This window comes from Macaca nemestrina, chromosome 2 (assembly GCF_043159975.1).
Source record: "Macaca nemestrina isolate mMacNem1 chromosome 2, mMacNem.hap1, whole genome shotgun sequence".
In the NCBI taxonomy this organism is placed as follows: domain Eukaryota; kingdom Metazoa; phylum Chordata; class Mammalia; order Primates; family Cercopithecidae; genus Macaca; species Macaca nemestrina.
Genome location: NC_092126.1, coordinates 55,149,699 through 55,170,593, shown reverse-complemented (window position 1 = coordinate 55,170,593; position 20,895 = coordinate 55,149,699). Strand labels below are relative to the sequence as shown.

At 36.0% G+C, this 20,895-nt stretch overlaps 1 protein-coding gene across 21 annotated transcripts in view; it reads right to left on the bottom strand.

The window, feature by feature from the left end:
* LOC105499024 (muscleblind like splicing regulator 1) overlaps window positions 1–20,895 on the bottom strand; it is a 219,842-nt gene that overhangs the window by 20,543 nt on the left and 178,404 nt on the right. For all 21 annotated transcript variants that reach the window (XM_011771424.3, XM_011771401.3, XM_011771415.3 and 18 more), the window contains one exon: window positions 9,295–9,495. In XM_011771424.3, the coding sequence (XP_011769726.1) occupies window positions 9,295–9,495 (201 nt within the window). The remainder of the gene's footprint in view (window positions 1–9,294; window positions 9,496–20,895) is intronic.

The following is a 20,895-nucleotide window of genomic DNA, read 5'->3' as shown; positions in this document are numbered from 1 at the left end:
TGGGGTAACTATGGGAACATGAACTTCCCAAAGCTTCTAAAACACATTTTTCCTAATAGACATCATCAATAAAATGGGATCTATCCCTTGGTTGCTCAGTATGGGTTTGATCTGGTTTCTCTGATAAACTCAAGGACACTTTATGCTGATCCCCAAAATAAATGTCTTAGACATACTACTACATTAGCAAATTATAATTGACAAATTATATAAATTCAACAAATTTAATCTCATAATTAAAAACAGGATAAGAAATTATGACATTTATCATAGAGAATTTGAAACACAGAATGTAAAATTAAATCTGAAAATTCTAACAACATTGTGGCTCATTTTTCTCTTCTCATCCAGTCTTCTGTATGTATACACACATTTTAAAAAACTGTATAGTATAGCTATTATTTGGTGACCTTTTATGCTCAACGATGCAGCATAAGCATTTTCTCATTTTGCTAAATAATTTCCAGAGTGATCACTTTGGATGGCTGCATCAAATTTCATCAAATAGTGTACAAAATACAGGTAATTCTTTCGGAGGATATCTAGATAATTTCCAGTATTTCCATATTACAAATAATATTCAAATAATTTATCCATGACTATAGGCATTTTTCATTTTTGGCAGATAAATATACAGATTTATCTGTACATGTATATGTACTGGGTCAACATATAAAAATATTTCGTGACTGGGCGTGGTGGCTCAAGCTGGTAATCTCAGTACTTTGGGATGCTAAGGTGGGTGGATCACTTGAGGACAGGAGTTTGAAACCAGCCTGGCCAACATGGTGAAACCCCATCTCCACTAAAAATACAAAAATTAGCTGGGCATGGTGGCAGGCGACTGTAATCCTAGCTACTCAGTAGACTGAGGCAGGAGAATCGCTTGAACCTGAGAGGCGGAGGTTGCAGTGAGCTAAGATCGTGCCACTGCACTCCAGCCTGGGTGACAGAACAAGACTCTGTCTCAAAAGAAAAAAAAAAATGTTCGATAAATGGCTTTCAAACCTACATTAAAATAATAAAATCTATTTAGCTAAACATGTAATGTGATTCAACATGAGCCTTTTACTCTACAAGTACTAAGGCAAGATTTGCCAATGAAGATATTCAATGAAAACATTTAAGTTCTAAATTCTATTTCCAGAAAAATATCTATGGAATAATTATAAACTTTAAATAACCAAAAGAAAACATAGGAAGATTTCCTAAGAAAATGTAAATTAATTCTAAATAAACCTTCTTTTGTTAACTAAATAGCAGTAATATAGTAGACAGACAATAGGGTTTGTAGTCAGAAATTATGAGTTCCAGTTCCTATCACTTTACTAGCTATGGAATCTTCATAATGAAAACACTATTAACATCTATTTAAAAGGTCATGAATACTGAATAAAATAATGCACAGCTTATAACACATCATACAAATCTGGATAATAAGAATAATCCTGTCATTTGATCTCTAATTTTTTAATACATGAAAAACATATTTCAAAATGGTCAAAATAATAAGTTTTATAAGTAGTATTAAATCAGCAATGTTCTGCAAGTTAAAGCACTGGGATTCTAAGGAGATTAATGTCAATATTCGAATTTATTCAAAACTGGAGAGTCATTTGCATGTTCTTTAAGGAGATATCCCTTTGAAGTAATATGTTTTGTGCTCACCATATTTGTATAATTAACTCAGTCATCTTGGAGAATAACAATCAAAAGCAGGAATAGAAAGCTAATTATAAGAAGAAAAGGGACTTTGTCCATTTTAACATTTTGAGAAGTCAATTTAATAGTTAATGGCCAATATTAAGAAACATATTCAAAGACATATAGCCACATGTTCACCAATAAGCAGCATGGACTTCACTTTCTATTAAGCTGGAACTAACAAGCTAAATTTTTCTAAGTATTACTTTAAAAAGTAATCCTGGATAATCACTTTGATCAATCACTTTGATCAAAGGGTTCACAACATTATTGATCATGAGTTTATAATTTAATGCAAAGAAATTATCTCTATCTTCATTTTAAAAGGATTAAAATATCCACTTTGTAATCCTCATAATTCTGGTAATTAGGTAAATATAACTGTAGTCAATTTATTGTACAATTAAAATCCCTAGATAAATATCAGATGATGTGATTTCTAGTTTCAGTTGGTGATATGGTTTGCCTGTGCCTAGCCATGTGAAACTGTAAGTCCAATAAACCTCTTTCTTTTTGTAAATTGCCCAGTCTTGGGTATGTCTTTACCAGCAGCACGAAAATGGACTAATACAGTTGGTTATTCAATAACTGTATATATTTGATCAATTTTTCTCCTTCCAAAAAAAATCAAGAAAAAGACATCTACTTTAACTATCTCATAGTATTTCTGTTAGGATCAAATGGGAGCATTCTTTGAAGTCTAAAAGGCAGACTCCATCATTACTATTAGGGCCAGAAAACACAAGCATACTTCTATAGGTAATGGAACTAAGAATCTACCACTTGATCTCACATAAAAACATAAAATCTGAACAGGAATGACCAACGACAGAACCATTAAGTCCACTTCCACGTTGTCATTTATTAATTCCCATGAATGACTATGCAAACCCAACAGGACAGGAAAATGGACACAACTTTGAAACAAGCTTGTCAATACACCAAGTTAGCCATTACCTTATTTAATTTATATTATTATTGTTATTTGAGATAGGGTCTCCCTCTGTCACTCAGGATAGACTGCAGTGGCGCAATCTCAGTTCACTGCAGCCTCAACCTCCCTGCTCAAGTGATCCCCCCACCTAAGTCTTTCAAGTAGCTGGGACTGCAGGTGTGAACCACTGTTCTTAATCCAGCAATTACTACAGTTTAAGCAACTTATAACTCTACACCACATCAAAACTCTAATCACAGAGATTAATAACTGACAGAGCCATAGTGTATTAAATTGTTTAAATGAAGACGTTACTACATTTTTAAGAGTCATTCTAAAGTTTATTACAGATTTAAAAAAACAACCTACATAAACCTCTATGTGCAAAACTCTTAAGGTTTCTTGGGAACTTTCCGGAGATATTAAAAAAAAATCACAAAAGCAGTAGCCAAACATCCTCTAAAAAATGCAAAATTAAAATAATCCTACCAATAAGACTTTCCTACATTATTAAAAGCATCTTCTTTCCTAATCTTTTCTGAATAGAAAGTCTTTTATTCCATCATGTTAAATCCACTAAACACCTAAATAATCCCAACCTAGGCATGCTTTTCACTGTCATTCTAATCCTCATTTAGCTTTAAATGTTCTATTTTTTGTAGTCAATGGGTATTATATGTTTTTCTGCCTATATGAAAAGGGTTATTAGATTCTTCTGTGGAAGTAATAGAAACATACAACCATTAGTGGCCTGAATTAGAAACTCGTGTAATGATTACCTCACAGAATAAAACTTTCAGCCAAGAATAATTTATTTTAAAACAAGCAAACACAAACTGAAACTATCAGAAACCGTTGTTTGTCCACCTTTCCTGGAATACTTATATTTTTCTCATATAGACTGCTGATGTAAAAATGGTGCAGTTAACCAAATGTCAATCTAATGTTTTCATAAGTATCTGAAATACGTGTCCCCTGGTTTTTATTTGATTACTCCTATGTAATATAAATTACCTTAATAATCATCATTGTTTACCTAAAGTATTTCACTATGCTGTGCACAGTGTTCTCATCAACTTATTGGAGGAGATGGATTTTTAATTAAGGTTCACAAAAAGCTACATCATTTACAAACACATTAAATAAATGATGAAAAGTTGAAGCCTAAATAAGAGATGCTAGTATCTTTTAGTGCATGTGTTTATAGCTATTTGCATTTAGAGTCACCTGGCAGATCTGTGAAAAATATTACCAAACCCCATCGCAGATCTACTGAATCAGTCTTTGGGGATGAGGCCCTACATTTTTAACAATCACCCCAAGTGATTCTAATCTCATTAAAGTATGAAAACCACTGCTTTAGATCTAGGCGCATAATCAAGATGCCATATTTTATAGCTGAATTGCTCAAAATGTAAACATGTTTCCAAGGAGAATGGTAACACATGATAAACATTTTTCATATTTTAGTACCTCTGTGGGGTTACCCTGAGCCCTGAATAAGGGAATGTATCTTTCTGTGTTTAATCACCTGAGTAACTGGTTGACTGACTCATTTATCCATTCATTTAACAAGTTACTGGGCATCAGTTATGAGTTTGGGCACTATTCTCATGTGGATCTTTTCTTGTCATTGATAAGACAGGAATTAAAGGGTTTCAAAGACATTCCTCACATCTTCTACTTAAAATACTTTCAACAGTTTTCTACTGAATATTGTTGAGTAAATGAGAGAATGAATGCATTCATGAATTCTTTTGGCACCATAAAAAATTACTGTGCATCTTGAAAGTAAGTCAAACAATGATTTCTCCAATTACTAACTCTTTGTAGTAAAACAGGGGTATGGCTAAAAAAACTCAGTCTTTTCTAGAATCTATAGATTTGAATAATTTCTTAACATAATCATGGAGAGAAATTGCTGAGACCAGCCTGGCGAACATGGTGAAACCCCGTTTCCACTGAAAATACAAAAATTAGCCGGGCATGGTGGCACACATCTATAATCTCAGCTACTCAGGAGGCTGAGGCAGGAGAATTGCTTGAACCTGGGAAGTGGAGGTTGCAGTGAGCTGAGATCCTGCCACTGCACTCCAGCCTGGGCAACAGAGTGAGACTTTGTGTCAAAAAAAAAAAAAAAAGAAGTATGAATTTTGGAGTACAGGAAGTACTTGGCAACAAAGTCTTTTAAAAGCCAGTAAAGAAAGGATAATATGAATATTGATATAAATCTCATGTTGTATGTATATGTATATAATTTTTAAAAATAAATGTTTCAATAGCTTGTGGCTGGTGTTAAAAACAAGAAAATGACCTAAATGTCCCTAGAATGTTCTAATTGGAAGTGACCTTAGAGATTATGGGGTGCAACCCCCTAACTTTACATGTGAGGAATATGAAACCCAGAGAATAAGAGCATCCTGATCCAAGCTGGCTCACCTAATTAGCAATATCACATGTAGTAATTCTTGAATTCCTGTTTTCCAATTTAACATTTTTTTTTTCTGTAGTATCACACTGGGTGCTGTAAAGATGTCAGTTTTAAGCAATTATATAAGAACCAGAAGGCTAACAATCTATGGTATTTTAAATTTCCTTATTGTCTAACAAGTTGCAGTAAAAAGACAGAAAGAAGTGGCCAGAAGAACTGGTCAATAGTTTAACTGATTCCAAAAATTTTTTTACCTCTGAAGGAACTCAAAATTCAAATATATGCTTCAGAATTTCATAAGGAAGAAGTAGAGTATGCATTTAAATACCAAATGACCAAACATTTGATCAATTAGTAAATAAGTAGGTGCATTTATTGCCATGTCTTTTAGACTTCGATACGTGATGCAATTGGCATGCGAAGAAATAATGTGCAGATAGGATTGTCTAAAATCACAAGCACAGAGCAGCAAGATGCGCCTCAGAGCTTCACGCTGCAGTATCCTAACAGGTTGGAACTGTGACACTGGATCTGATCTTGTTAACAAGAATAAGACAGGAAGCTGCACTACAATCAAGCATTTAGAGAAGCAGGATTCAGATAAAAGGCAAATCACAGTTGATGCAGTGGTAGCCATGTGTACTGACTATAGCAAAAGAAAACAGACAAAATACAATAAGTAGCTCCTCACAAAAAGAAAAAACCCAAAGACAAAAGTCTTCATTTCAATTAAGCACTACAAAATATAAACAGTAACAAACTACTTAAAATTGTGAATGTGGGAGGATTGGTTTAGTAGAGTTATAACCATTTTTTTTGAATATCATCTATTAATAATTAATTCATTAAAGTTCATCTCAGATTGCTTATTTGGTTACCACTAATCAATCAACAATTATGCATTAAGAACTCAGGGTTTGCTTTAGAAAGGTTGGGGGAATAAAACTGCTTCACATGCTGAGCATCCAATAATTTCAGATATTTAAAAAAAATTTAAGTTTCCTCTTAATCCATCTGCAAACAGCAATAGTTAATTAATAAGCAATACAGTTGTGTAACGACAAATCACTCAAAAATCCAGGTGTATCAGGTGTATCTCCCTAGCAAGAACAAGTTGCTTCACATCTCTTCCCCTAAAATCATTTCCCTGTAAAACAGAATTAATAATAGTGTCTTCCTGATAAGATTGTTTTGAGCATTAAATCTCTGATGCATGTGTCTGGTATATGATTGTCAATACGCTAAAATTTCAGAGCCTTTGTAATGTATGCAACAAAAGTTAATAAATAATAAATCAGCTTATTAACTAAATTCCTGCTAAACTGACAAATTATTTGAGTCAATTATGTTCATATAACAGCGTCATTTTGCCACTTTCTCAGTAAAATTTATTAGCACTAAGTATTGCCTCATCCTCAGGAGGAGGAAATAAAAGGCATCCAAATAGGAAGAGAGGAAGTCAAATTATCCCTGTTGGCAGACAAGTTGTTTCTTTATCTAGAAAACCCCATAGTCTCTGCCCAAAAGCTCCTTGATCTGATAAACAACTTCAGCAAAGTTGTAGGATACAAAATCAATATATAAAAATGAGTAGCATACCCATAAACCAACAACATCCAAGCAGAGAGCCAAATCAGGAGTGCATTCCCATTCACAATTGCCACAAAAAGAATAAAATACTTAGGAATAACAGTTAAGCAGGGAGGTGAAAGCTCTCTAAAATGAGAATGACAAAACATCCCTCAAAGAAATCGTGGATGACACGTAACAAATTGAAAAACTTTCCATGCTCATGGATAGGAAGAATCCATAACATTAAAATGGCCATACTGTTCAATGCAAGTTATACATTCCATGTTATTCCTTGTCAAACTACCAATGACATTCTTCACAGAATTAGAAAAAAAAAAAACTTAAAAATTCATAAGAAATAAAAAAAGAGCTTGAACAGCCAATAGCCAATACAATCTTAAGCAAAAATAACAAAGCTGGAGGCATCACATTACCTGACTTCAAACTATAGTATAAGGCTACAGTAAACAAAACAAGGTACTGGTACAAAAAAAGACACACAGACCAATGGAACAGAATAGAGAGCCTAGAAATAATGCAGCACACCTATAACTATTTGATCTCCAACAAAGCTGACAATAACAAGCAATGAGGAAAGGACTCCCTGTTCAATAAATGGTGCCAGGATAACTGGCTAGCTATACACAGAAGATTGAAACTGAACCCCTTCTTTACACCATATACAAAAATCAACTCAAGACGGATTAAAGGCTTAAGTGTAAAACCCCAAACTATAAAACCCCTGAAAGATAACATAGGAAATACCATTCTTGACACAGGACCTGGCAAAGATTTCATGACAAACATGCCAAAAGCAATCGCAACAAAAATAAAAATGGAAAAATGGTATCTAATTAAACTAAAGAGCTTCTACATAGCAAAAGAAACTATCAACGGAATAAACAGCCTACAGAATGGTAGAAAATATTTACAAACTATGTATTCCACAAAGGTCTAATATCTAGAATCTGTAAGGAACTTAAATTTATGAGCAAAAAACAACCCTATTACAAAGTGGGTGAAGGACATAAACAGATGCTTTTCAAAGAAAGATACACAAGTGGCCAATATATATGAAAAATGTCCATTATCACTAATATTAGAGAAATGCAAATCAAAACCACCAGATACCATCTCACACCAGTTCAAATGTCTATTATTAAAAACTCAAAAAATAATGAATGTTGGTAAGGTTGCAAAGAAATAGAAACAATTATACACTGCTGGTGGGAGTGCAAATTAATTCAACCGTTGTGGAAAACAGTGTGGCAATTCCTCAAAGACCTAAAAACAGAAATCATTTGACCCAGTAATCCCATTACTGGGTATTTACCCAAGGAATATAAATCATTCTACCATAAAGACACACATGTGTATATTCACTGCAGCACTATTCACAACAGCAAAAACATGGAATCAACCTAAGTGTCCATCAATGGTAGCCTGGATAAAGAAAATGTGGTATATATACACTATGGAATACTATGCAGACATAAAAAAGAATGAGATCACGTCCTTTGCAGCAACATAGATTGAGCTGGAGGCCATTATCTGAAGCAAACTAATACAGAAACAGGAAACCACATACCACATGTTCTCACTTGTAAGTGGGGGCTAAATGATGAGACCTCATGGACACAAAGAGGGAAACAGCAGATGTTAGGGCCTATTTGAGGGTGGTTGGTGGGAGGGGGGAGAGGATCAGAAAAAAATACCTATTGGGTATTGTGCTTATTAACTGGGTGATGAAATAATCTCTACACCAAACCCCAATGGTATAAAGTTTACCTATATAAAAACCTGCACATGTACCCCTGAACCTAAAATGTAAGTTAAAAAAATATATCACCTCATCCTCACCAGGGAAAAGAGGAAAAAGTCATTTTATTCTTTAGGTGGGTTCAATGACAGGTTTGTATCTTCAATGTACATTTGATGCTGTCACTTTTTCTCTACATCTATAATTTACCAAATTCATTAATTCACAGTCATGTTGAAATTCTGAACAACCACATTGAAGTAAGATTTATAACTTTAATATCTTTTTCATGTACCAACAGCGGAGCCCACGCATCTGATCATCCTTTACTCTAGAACTTAAGAGGATTATGCAAAAAACTTTTATGAAAGCACACTTCATAAACAAAGTTTCCTTTCTACTTCAACCAAAATATTGTACAGCTTATGAGAAAACTTGCAATAATAAATTGTAAAATGTTTTACAGACACTAATATTTGTAAATCTTTATGAGAACAATTTTTAGGGGATTGATAACGTTTGTTATTCTTGATAGTTGCAACAACAACAAACACTCAGGAGGCATTTGTTTATGTGCCAGATATTCCCCTAACTCTTTGAGGTAAGTGCCGTTTTAAAGATGAGGAAATTGAGGTACAGTGATATAACCAGGCAATCTGACTTTAGGGTCCAACTTCTTATCCACTATTCTAAACATGGATGTTGTAGCCTTTATAAACATTACATTAATCAAATACAGCATATCTATACTCTAGTAAAATGTTCCAAACCCTAAGCCAAAATCTCTGTTTTAAAATTTTTACAACTTTTTGGCCATGGAAACACAAACAAACAAAAAAATACACTTGGAGAATTAGAATGTATTACATAAAGACACCAACTAGTCATTCCTACCTCAAGTCTGTCTGTTCGCATTAATTTCTGTGCAGCAGCTGCAGCAGCTGCAGGTACAGGGACACCCGGATTCCCTGTAACCAACATTGGTGCAGTCGGCAAGATCTCTGCTGGGACCAGGCTTGGAGAAACAGGTCCCAGATAGGGATTAAAGGCTGCTGATGCATTGGTGGCTAAGCTTGGTGCAACTGAAAACATTGGCTGAAAAATAAAATAAAAGCAAAATTTAACAAGCAGGTCTCAGCTCAAAGTTGATTATTCTTAATTATACATTTGTCCTCCATCCATCTATCAACTCTTCCTTCCTTCCCTTCTTCCCTTTAATCCTGTGTTCATTTACCATTTGTCCTCCATCCATCTATCCATTCTTCCTCCCTTGCCTTCTTCCCTTTAATCCTGTGTTCATTTACTATCATTTAGGGTAAGGCTGTTTTATTAAATAAGCACTCATCAAATCAATGTTTTTCTAAAATATAACAGGTAAAATATCCATTAAATTATTCACTGGAATTTTGAAACTGGGGGGTCTATAATACTTGTAATTTTTTTTTTTTTGAAAAATAGATAAACTAGGCAGAAACTCCTTGTGGTCACCTAATCTTCATCTTTGCCCTGACTTAATTCTAGATATTTGTCTAAGAAATACATTTTGTAATTGCTATGTCAGATGTACTTGAAAGACCTGTTTACCACTGTTAATAGGTTGCAAGTGTCCTATGATCCGGAATAAATACAGTAGAACTCCCAGGGGATAAAAGAGTTTCACAGTCAATGTAAGCTGTAAATAAATCTCATGGGTTTGGGAAAGGTGATGATGACACCTTGTCTTCTGAGCACATAAGATAAAGTGTTTGGTATACTTACTTGATGGTGATTTTTCTGGGGGAAATTATAAATGTTCCACTAGTCTATCATACCTTACTAAGGGAAAACACGTCTAAAATGTGAAGTCTGAAGTAGAACTGCTACTAAGGAAATGCTACATGATTAGTCAAGGAAATACATATGGCAGAACTGAATAAACTGCTACAAGACAGAATTTCTTCCAGAAATGCTTTCATGGATACACAAGGATTGTTTCTATTTGTTGATATGCAAACTTGCATATCATAAAATATATTTGTTCTTGAATAGCATTAATTTACCTGAAATCTAACAATTTGTTTTTCTAGTTTTTAAAGTATAACAGAACACAAACAATTTCATATCTTATGGATAGTACATTTTTAACTTCCTAACAGACTCTCAATTCTAGTTCTCGAAGTTTAATGCTTCATGTAATAATGCTTGTTTCTGAAACACAAAAGCTTGTAGGCAAAACGGATGCTGTTCTTTAAGGTAATTTTTTTTTTTTTTTTTTTTTTTGAGACGGAGCCTTGCTCTGTTGCCCCAGCTAGAGTGCAGTGGTGCAATCTTGGCTCACTGCAAGCTCCACCTCCCGGGTTCATGCCATTCTCCTGCCTCAGCCTCCCTAGTAGCTGGGACTACAGGTGCCCGCCACCATGCCTGGCTAATTTTTTGTATTTTTAGTAGAGACGGGGTTTCATCATGTTAGCCAGGATGGTCTCAATCTCCTGACCTCATGATCCGCCCACTTCGGCCTCCCAAAGTGCTGAGATTACAGGCCTGAGCCACCAAGCCCAGCCTCTTTAAGGTAATATTTAACAATTTATTTTCTTTACTCAGTAGTAATGAACAGAATTACAGAACATTTTTTAGAATAAAAGAGACATTATAATGTATTAGTAACTAATTCTGCCATCTGATAGGAATAAGAAGTTACATGGTCCCTGAATATATGTAGCATTCAAGAGAGCTTTGTAGCAAAACTTTTTGCAATATAAGGCACACATTACAAACGTAATTCTAATAGTACAAAAGAAATACGTTAAAAAGTAAAACATATCCTTTATTCACTCTGGCCCTGACTGATTCTATATTTAGAAAAATAAAATGAATTTCAAGTGTTCCCTTTTTCTTAGAGCAGTGGTTTTCAACCGAGTTGTTTTGCCTCTCAGGAGACACCTGGCAATGTCTAAAGACATTTTTGGTTATCACAGCTGGAGGGGAACTATTGCATATAACGGATGGAAGCCAGGGATGCTGCTAAGTGTTCTACAACATATAAGACAGCCCCTCGCAACAAAGAATTATCCAGCCCTGAAAGTCAATACTGTCAATGTTAAGAAGGCCTTTCTTAGGGAACTCTTCTGTTGACCTCAAAACTTGCTTGGGAAGCACTCTTTGCATTTAGCTATACATTTTTACTAACAAAAATATGAAAAACCAGAATATGCAATACCTAATGTGATTCACTGAGAAGAAACAATACAATATAGATTATACCATTTCAACTTAAAATCATTATGCCTCTGAACACGTTGGTTTGAATGCCATGTTTAGCTACTCTGCCAGGTCGATGGCTCTTGCCTGATGAAGTGGTCTCAAGTAGCACCTCTAATCCCCAACCCCTCCCAGCACAAAGCAGCAACCTGCAGACAACAAGAACTATCTGTGCATTCCAGATTTTAACAATCAACAAGCTGTCAGAAACTAGGGCCCAGGGCAGTCTCTGTCCACCAACACTTCCCGGAGCCACAGCTGACTTGATGCTGCGCCACTGTCCATTCTCTGTCCAGGTGGCAGCAGGACAAGGATTGATTGTATAGTGAATATATGTTGAACTTGGATTTCTATTCAAGGATATTCAGGTTAAACTTGTACTTTGTTATACATTGTCAGATTGCATATGAAAATCCAGCCAGACCAGCACCCTAATTTCTATATTAGTCATTTAAGAATTACAAGAAATTTAGCATAGAAGACTAAAAGAGTCTATGTCAGGGGACTAACAGACTAGTTCAGCAAATGGACAACAGAAGCTACTCATTATCATTCCTCTTTGCATTCTTTTACTATGAATAAACATGTATTTCCAGATAGTGCATTTTTAATGTATACTTCAGAAAGTTACTGAGATGTTTATGTTACTGTACATAATCTACTATAATTATTTAAAAGCAAAGGACAAATTTAAAAATGTTTTTGGAAGAAAAAGCATTTTTATTTTAATAAAATGAGACCAGAGGCTAATAAAACTCAGCTCTCTTAAATCTCATCAAATAAAATACACTGGAAATCTAAAAATGCATATAATGCAGCTGTTGCACACTACAGGCAGAATCATACTTTTATTATGTAAAAATACTGCTTTAATAACTGGCAATAATCTTTCCTGAGTTGTTTCTATAGAGTCAGCAAGAGAATTGATCTTTTGCTTTAATTCAGCAGAGCAAATTCAAATCTGTACAATTTTAGGGCACTGTCCCCAAGTAAAGTCTGTAGGAGCTTTTAAAAATGTGAAACATCAACTATTCAGCAAGCATTATCTCAAATTGTTCCCTCTTTCGATAAGCAGAGCTATTTGCTGAATAGGCAGACAATCAATAACTAGCTTTATACTTTGAAACTTGATTCCAAAAGACAGACAGACACACACACACACACACACACACACACACACACACACGCAACATTCTTTCATTTATTTTAAATTTTTGTAAGTTTGTTACATCACTTTAGTCATACTGTTTTTTCAAAGAGTGCCATGTTGAAGATAGGTCACTGCTAGCCCCATCAGAGAGTGCCCTAATCAGATTAGGAAAGCACTTGACCTGCACTACTGCCAGTTTTCTATTCCAAAAGCTATCCTACAGGAGGTTCAGCAGAATCTCAAAGACAGGTATTAATGCAATGTTGTTATCAAGTGGCATCCTGTTCTCTCTCTGAAGGATAACATATAACTATGTAATTGGTATATTTGATACTGACTATATTCTTGTGATAATGATTTGTAGGTATCTCTGTTCCTGGAAGACATAAGAAAGTTTGGTTTATAATTGCCTTTTGCCAACGAACACCCTCACCAGAGAAAAACAAAGTACAAACTTACTAATTCTGGTGCTGCTTATGGGTTAATCACTTGTTTGTTTTAAATTGGACATTGATTCCATTAAGGTAATCACACTTCATTATAAATCAAAGTGTTAATGTCATATTGTGACCCTAGTTAGCTATGCAAACATGATTATTAGTAGTAATTCCCTATTTACTGTGTGTCAGCATCATGCTGAGTGCTTTATCTGTGCTATTTATTGTATTTAATCCTTACAACAGTAGAGTATAAATTCCCTTGGTAATTTTTTTTTCTGTTGTGTTTTTTGAGGGGTAGAGATCAGGAGAGATCTGTTTAGTTCCCTATGGTCTATATAGATTATGTGTCTATAGACACAAATGAGTGAATCGAAGGCCTAGGATGTGACCACAGGTGTGTCTGATTCCAAGTGGTTCTCACAAAGTGGTTTTCACACAATGAACCAGGTGTCCATTAAAATCACCCAAAGGACTTTTAAACCGTGAATGCCCTGGCCACTCCTCACTCGTCAGAATCTCTGGTAAGTGGCAGTATTTTTTTAGAGCTCCTAGGTGATTCTAGTTCCATACACTATGTCGTTTTCTACAGATATAGGTACACTTTTCTGATTGTACGTAAGGTCTCTAAGGATACATGTTCCCTTATGGCTCTTTTCTTTTAAACATGGTTTATCCTCCACACTGAATGCTACCCATGCCTAGCCAATCTGTTTAATTCCTAATTGTGCTTCAAGAATTAGGACTCTTCGGGTAAGTTTCTCTTGATCCATCCACATCTCTAACTATGAAGGGGTTTTTCTTACCTTCTGTTCCCATGAACTCCTAATTACTCGAACGCAGCATAAACCACTGCATGGGTTTACCTGAATATCTCCTCTAGTCTGACAAGACTGGATGCTCTTAGAGGGCAGACTTTTGCCTTATGTCTTGTTCATGTTATTTATGTGCTGCGTTTAGCATCTATACAGATCCTCTACAAACATTTACTTAACATATATACTAATGGATTTGCTAACTGCTTTTCTCTGTCATAGAAAGAAGCAAACACATTAAATATTCTTTAGAATATATACTTGAATGTGAAATAAAAGTGATTGTTATTTTCTTTCTTTACCTCAAAATTTAATAATTACTATCTCTAATATACCTATTCAAAGTTTATTCTTTTTGTTTTGCAATTTTTTTATATTAAGCTTTCTAAGTTTCAGTAATGTAGTTACCATGTTATAATGTTGCAAATATCACAGGGGCTGACATTTATCTTAAAACACCATGTGAACACTGTTTGTTTTGCAATGTTTGAGAATAAAAAAAAAAGGAGGGAGTATATGTAACAGAAATATGTAATCAGTATACACTGAAATCCACAGAACACAAACTTTAAGTCATATTTTTCTACATTATATGTATGTATATAAAGCAATAAAATATAAAGTGCTTTTTTTAAAAAAACACACATAATCAAGGTATACAAAAGCATGTTTCTGGGTAGGCATAACCCTGTAACTAGTCTCAGTGAGCTATTCTGAATATAAACAGTGCCAAAAGCTAACAGAAGGTATCAAAAAATTCATGTTATAAAGTTCTTTTTTTCTAAGAAAGCAGGGCCAGGCACAGTGGGTCTGGCCTATGATCCCAGCACTTTATGAGGCTGAGGCAGGAGAATCACTTGAGTCCAGGAGTGTGAGCTTACAGTATGCTATGACTGCACCACTGCATTCTAGGCTGGGTGACAAAGCCAGACCCTCTCTCTTAAAAAAAAAAAAAAAAGATAGCAAATGACTGGAATAAAATAAGAGATACTGTTATAACTTTGCCTCTAGACTGACTTGTGACTGGATAAATCAATGAGTATCTCCTTCATTCTTAGTTTCACTTCATCCTTCAATCCAGTTTTACTGAAATAACAAACATTTAAATAAAGAACACTCTGGCCCTCCTAGTAGAAAGGTATCAACCAGGCATGGCCTAGTTCTTAAAATCCTGGGCCCATTCTCTCAGGCTGCTTGAGGATTCACAGGCTCCTTAATGGAAACAGGCAGTAAGAACAGCAGGATGGATGAAAGCCTACTCAGAGAAACTGACATGGAAACATTTTGCCAGAAACACTCTGGGATAAAGTGGCCTTATCTCAACCATTACCTGGATAAAATGGAAAGTAAAGAATCAAAGAACTATTTAAGAATTCTAGGTGTTCCTGGAAGCGTGACAAGTGATGACTTCAAAGCATTCTGCATCCAACTGGCAACAAATGCTTGGAACATGACATGACAGCAAAGTCTATCTAGGTGACAGAAGCCGCAAAGAAGCTCTCAAGACATTAGCTAAAACCAGAAACTGAATTTCTCTATTCCTAGGCTATTTCAAAATTCATGAAATGCACAGGATTTCTACACAAATTATTTATCTTGAGACACCGAATTTGTGTACCCGAAGAATAGCTGCCATCAGAAATTATGGATAGCCACGACTACCTTTGGGATCACAGGTAAAGGCCATTACTAGAGAAATTCCAGAGATCATGCAAAGCTCTTTATAATCACTGCTTATGTAGAGCTCTTTGAGGGCAATGAAGAGAGCCTGGAAACAACAGAATTTCTGAAGGACACTTGGCTGGGATGAACTGAAGAAATCTATCAGCGGCCTCCAGGTTGTAAGCCACGATATACAGCCTATTTTTGGTAAAATTATGTAGGAATTTTTCATTACATAAAATCCGCACCAGACAGTATGTGACAAAGTAAAAATAATAAATCAGAAGAAGATTCCAGAAGTTTTATTTATGTTTTTGATTTTTTATTTTTATTAAAGTTCTGGGATACATATGCAGAACGTGCAGGTTACATGGGTATACATGTGACATGGTGGTTTGCTGCACTCATCAACCAGTCATCTACATTAGGTATTTCTCCTAATGCTATCCCCTACCTTACCCCCCCAACCCCCAACAGGCATCAGTGTGTGATGTTCCCCTCCCTGTGCCCATATGTTCATTGTTCAACTCCCACCTATGAGTGAGAACATGCCGTGTTTGGTTTTCTGTTCCTGCGTTAGTTTGCTGAGAATGATGGTTTCCAGTCTCATCCATGTCCCTGCAAAGGATATGAACTCATTCTTTCTTATGGCTGCACAGTATTCCATGGTGTATTATGTGCCACATTTTCTTTATCCAGTCTATCATTGATGGGCATTTGGGTTTGTTCAAAGTCTTTGCTGTTGTGAATTGTGCTGCAATAAACATACGTGTGCATGTGTCTTTACAGCAGCATGATTTATAATCCTTTGAGTATATACCCAGTAATGGGATTGCTGGGTCAAATGGTATTTCTAGTTCTAGATCCTTGAGGAATCACCACACTGTCTTCCACAATGGTTGAACTAATTTACACACCCACCAACAGTGTAAAAGCATTCCTATTTCTCCACATCCTCATCAGCATCTGTTGTTTCCTGACTTTTTAGTGATCGTCATTCTAACTGGCATGAGATGCTATCTCATTGTGGTTTTGATTTGCATTTCTTTTTTTTTTTTTCTTTTTGAGATGGAGCCTCTCTGTTACCCAGGCTGGAGTGCAGTGGTGCGATCTCGCGTCACTGCAACCTCCGCCTCCCAGGTTCAAGCAATTCTCTTGCCTCAGCCTCCTGAATAGCTGGGACTACAGGTGCGTGGCACCAAGCCTCGATAATTTTTTGTAATTTTAGTAGAGACAGGGTTTCACTGTGTTAGCCAGGATGGTCTCGATTTCGGTCACCTCGGCCTCCCAAAGTGCTGGGATTACAGGCATGAGTCACCACGCCCGGACCCTGATTTGCATTTCTCTAATGACCAGTGATGATGAGATTTTTCATACATTTGTTGGCCACATAAATGTCTTCTTTTGAGAAGTGTCTGTCCAAGTCTTTTGCCTACTTGTTGATGGTTTTTTTTCTTTTCTTGTAAATTTGTGTAACCTCTTTGTAAATTCTGGATATTAGCCCTTGGTCGGATGGAGAGATTGCAAAATTTTTCTCCCATTCTGTAGGTTGCCTGTTCACTCTGATGATAGTTTACTTTGCTGTGCAGAAGCTCTTTAGTTTAATTAGATCCCATTTGTCATTTTTGGCTTTTGTTGCCGTTGCTTTCGGTGTTTCAGTCGTCAAGTCTTTGCCCATGCCTATGTCCTGAATGCTATTGCCTTGGTCTTCTTGTTATGGTCTTGGGTCTTACGTTTAAGTCTTTAATTCATCTTGAGTTAATTTTTGTATAAGGTGCAAGGAAGGGGTCCAGTTTCAGTTTTCTGCATATGGCTAGCCAGTTTTCCCAACACCATGTATTAAATATAGAATTCTTTCCCCATTGCCTGTTTTTGTTAGGTTTGTCGAAGATCAGATGGTGGAAGATGTGTGGTGTGATTTCTAAGGCCTCAGTTCTGTTCCAATGGTCTATATATCTGTTTTGGTACTAGTACTATGCTGTTTTGGTTACTGTAGCCTTGTAGTATAGTTTGAAGTCAGGTAGTGCGATACCTCCAGCTTTGTTCTTTTTGCTTAGGATTGTCTTGGCTATACAGGCTCTTTTTTGGTTCTATATGAAATTTAAAGTAGTTTTTTTTTTTTTTTTTCTAACTCTGTGTAGAAAGTCAATGGTAGCTTGATGGGAATACCACTGAATCTATAAATTATTTTGGACAGTATGTCCATTTTCGTGATATTGATTCTTTCTATGCATGTGCATGGAATGTTTTTCCATTTGCTTGGGTCCTCTCTTAGTTCCTTGAGCAGTGGTTTGTTGTTCTCCCTGAAGAGGTCCTTCATATCCCTTGCAAATTATATTCCTAGGTATTTTATTCTCTTTGTAGCAATGGTGAATGGGAGTTCACTCATGATTTGGCTCTCTGTCTATTATTGGTGTATAGGAATGCTTGTGATTTTTGCACATTAATTTTGTATCCTGAGACTTTGCTGAAATGGCTTATCAGCTCAAGGAGTTTTGGGGCTGAGACGATGGGATTTTATAAATATACAATCATGTCATCTGCAAACAGAGACAATTTGACTTCTTCTCTTCTTACCTGAATACCCTTTCTTTCTCTTGCCTCATTGCCCCAGTCAGAACTTCCAATACTATGTTAAATAGGAGTGGTGACAGAGGGCATCCTTATCTTGTGCCAGTTTTCAAAGGGAATGCTTCCACCTTTTGCCCATTCAATATGATATTGGCTATGGGTTTGTCATAAATAGCTCTTATTATTTTGAGATACATTCCATCAATACCTAGTTTATTATTTTTAGCATGAAGGGATGTTGAATTTTATTAAAGACCTTTCTGCATCTATTGAGATAAACATGTGGTTTTTGTCATTGGTTCTGTTTATGTGATGGATTATGTTTATTGGTTTGCGTATGTTGAACCAGCCTTGCATCCCAGGGATGAAACAGACTTGATCATGGTGGATAAGTTTTTTAATGTGCTCTAGATTCAGTTTGCTGGTATTTTATTGAGGATTTTCGCATCAATGTTCATCAGGGATATGGCCTGAAATTTTCTTTTTTTGTTGTGTCTCTGCCAGCTTTTGGCATCAGGATGATGCTGGCCTCGTGAAATGGGTGATGGAGGAGTCCCTCTTTTTCTATTGTTTGGAATAGTTTCAGAAGGAATGGTACCAGCTCCTCTTTATACCTCTGGTAGAATTTGGCTGTGAATCCGTCTGGTCCTGGGCTTTTTTTTGGTTGATAGGCTATTAATTACTGCCTCAATTTCAGCACTTGTTATTGGTCTACTCAGGGATTTGACTTCTTCCTGGTTTAGTCTTGGGAGGCTGTATGTGTCCAGGAATTTATCTATTTCTTCTAGATTTTCTAGTTTATTTGCATAGAAGTATTTATAGTATTCTCTGATGGCAGTTTTTATTTCTGTGGGATCAGTGGTGATATCCCCTTTGTCATTTATATTGTGTCTATTTGAGTCTTCTCTTTTCTTCTTTATTAGTCTGGTTAGTGGTCTATTTTGTGAATCTTTTCAAAAAACCAGCTCCTGGATTCATTGATTTTTTGAAGGGTTTTTTGTGTCTCTATTCTTCAGCCCTGCTCTGATCTTATTTCTTGTGTTCTGCTAGCTTTTGAATTTCTTTGCTCTCGCTTCTCTCATTCTTTTAATTGTGATGTTAGGGTGTTGATTTTATATCTTTCCTGCTTTCTCATGTGGGCATTCAGTGCTACAAATTTCCCTGTAAACACCGCTTTAGCTGCGTCCCAGAGATTCTGGTACATTGCGTCTTTGTTCTCATTGGTTTCAAAGAACTGATTTATTTCTGCCTTAATTTCATTATTTACCCAGTAGTCATTCAGGAGCAGGTTGTTCAGTTTCCATGTGGTTGTATGGTTTTGAGTGGGTTTCTTAATCCTCAGTTCTAATTTGATTGCACTGTGGTCTGAGAGACTGTTTATGATTTCTGTTCTTTTGCACCTTTTGAGGAGTGTTTTACTTCCAATTATGTGGTCAACTTTGGAGCAAGTGCTTTGTGGTGCTAAGAAGAATGTATACTCTGTTGATTTGGGGTGGAGAGTCCTATAGATGTCTATTAAGTCTGCTTGGTCCAGAGCTGAGTTCAATTCCTGAATATTCTTGTTAATTTTCTGCCTCATTGATCTGTCTAATATTGACAGTGGGGTGTTAGTCTCCCATTAGTATTGTGTGGCAGTCTGTCTCTTTGTAGGTCTATAAGAACTTGCTTTATGAATTGGGTACTTCTGTACTGGGTGTATATATATGTTTAGGATAGTTAGCGCTTCTTGTTGCATTGATCCCTTTACTAGTGTGTACTGCTCTTCTTTCGTCTTTTTTTATCTTGCTTGGTTTAAAGTCTGTTTTATCAGAGACTAGGATTGCAATCCCTGCTTTTTTTTTTGGCTTTCCATTTGCTTACTAAATATTTCTCCATGCTTTGTTTTGAGACTTTGTGTATCTGTACGTAAGGTGGGTCTCCTGAAGACAGCACACTGATGGGTCTTGACTTTTCATCCAGTTTGCCAGTCTGTGTCTTTTAATTGAGGCATTTAGCCTGTTTACATTTAAGGTTAATATTGTCATGTGTGAATTTGATCCTGTCATTATGATGCTAGCTGGTTATTTTGCCCATTAGTTGATGCAGTTTCTTCATACGTCGATAGTGTTTACATTTTGGTAATTTTTTAGTGGTTGGTACCAGTTTTACCTTTCCATATTCAGTGCTTCCTTCAGGAGCTCTTGTAAGGCAAGCCTGGTGGTGACAAAATCCCTCAGCATTTACCTGTCTGTAAAGGATTTTATTTCTCCTTCAGTTATGAAGCTTAGTTTGGTTGGGTATCAAATTCTGGATTGAAAATTCTTTTCTTTAAGAATGTTGAATATTGGCCCCCACTCTCTTCTGGCTTGTAGGGTTTCTGAAGAGAAATCTGCTGTTAGTCTGATGGGCTTCCCTCTGTGGGTAACCTGACCTTTCTCTCTGGCTGCCCTTAACATTTTTTTCTTCATTTAAACCTTGGTGAATCTGACGATTATATGTCTTGGGGTTGCTCTTCTCGAGGAGTATATTTGTGTTGTTCTCTGTATTTCCTGAATGTGAATTTTCTGCACCCAGTTCGAACTTCTCAGTGGCTTTGTTTACACTGTTAGCGGAAAACCACGTACTCAAGCCTCAGTTGTGGCAA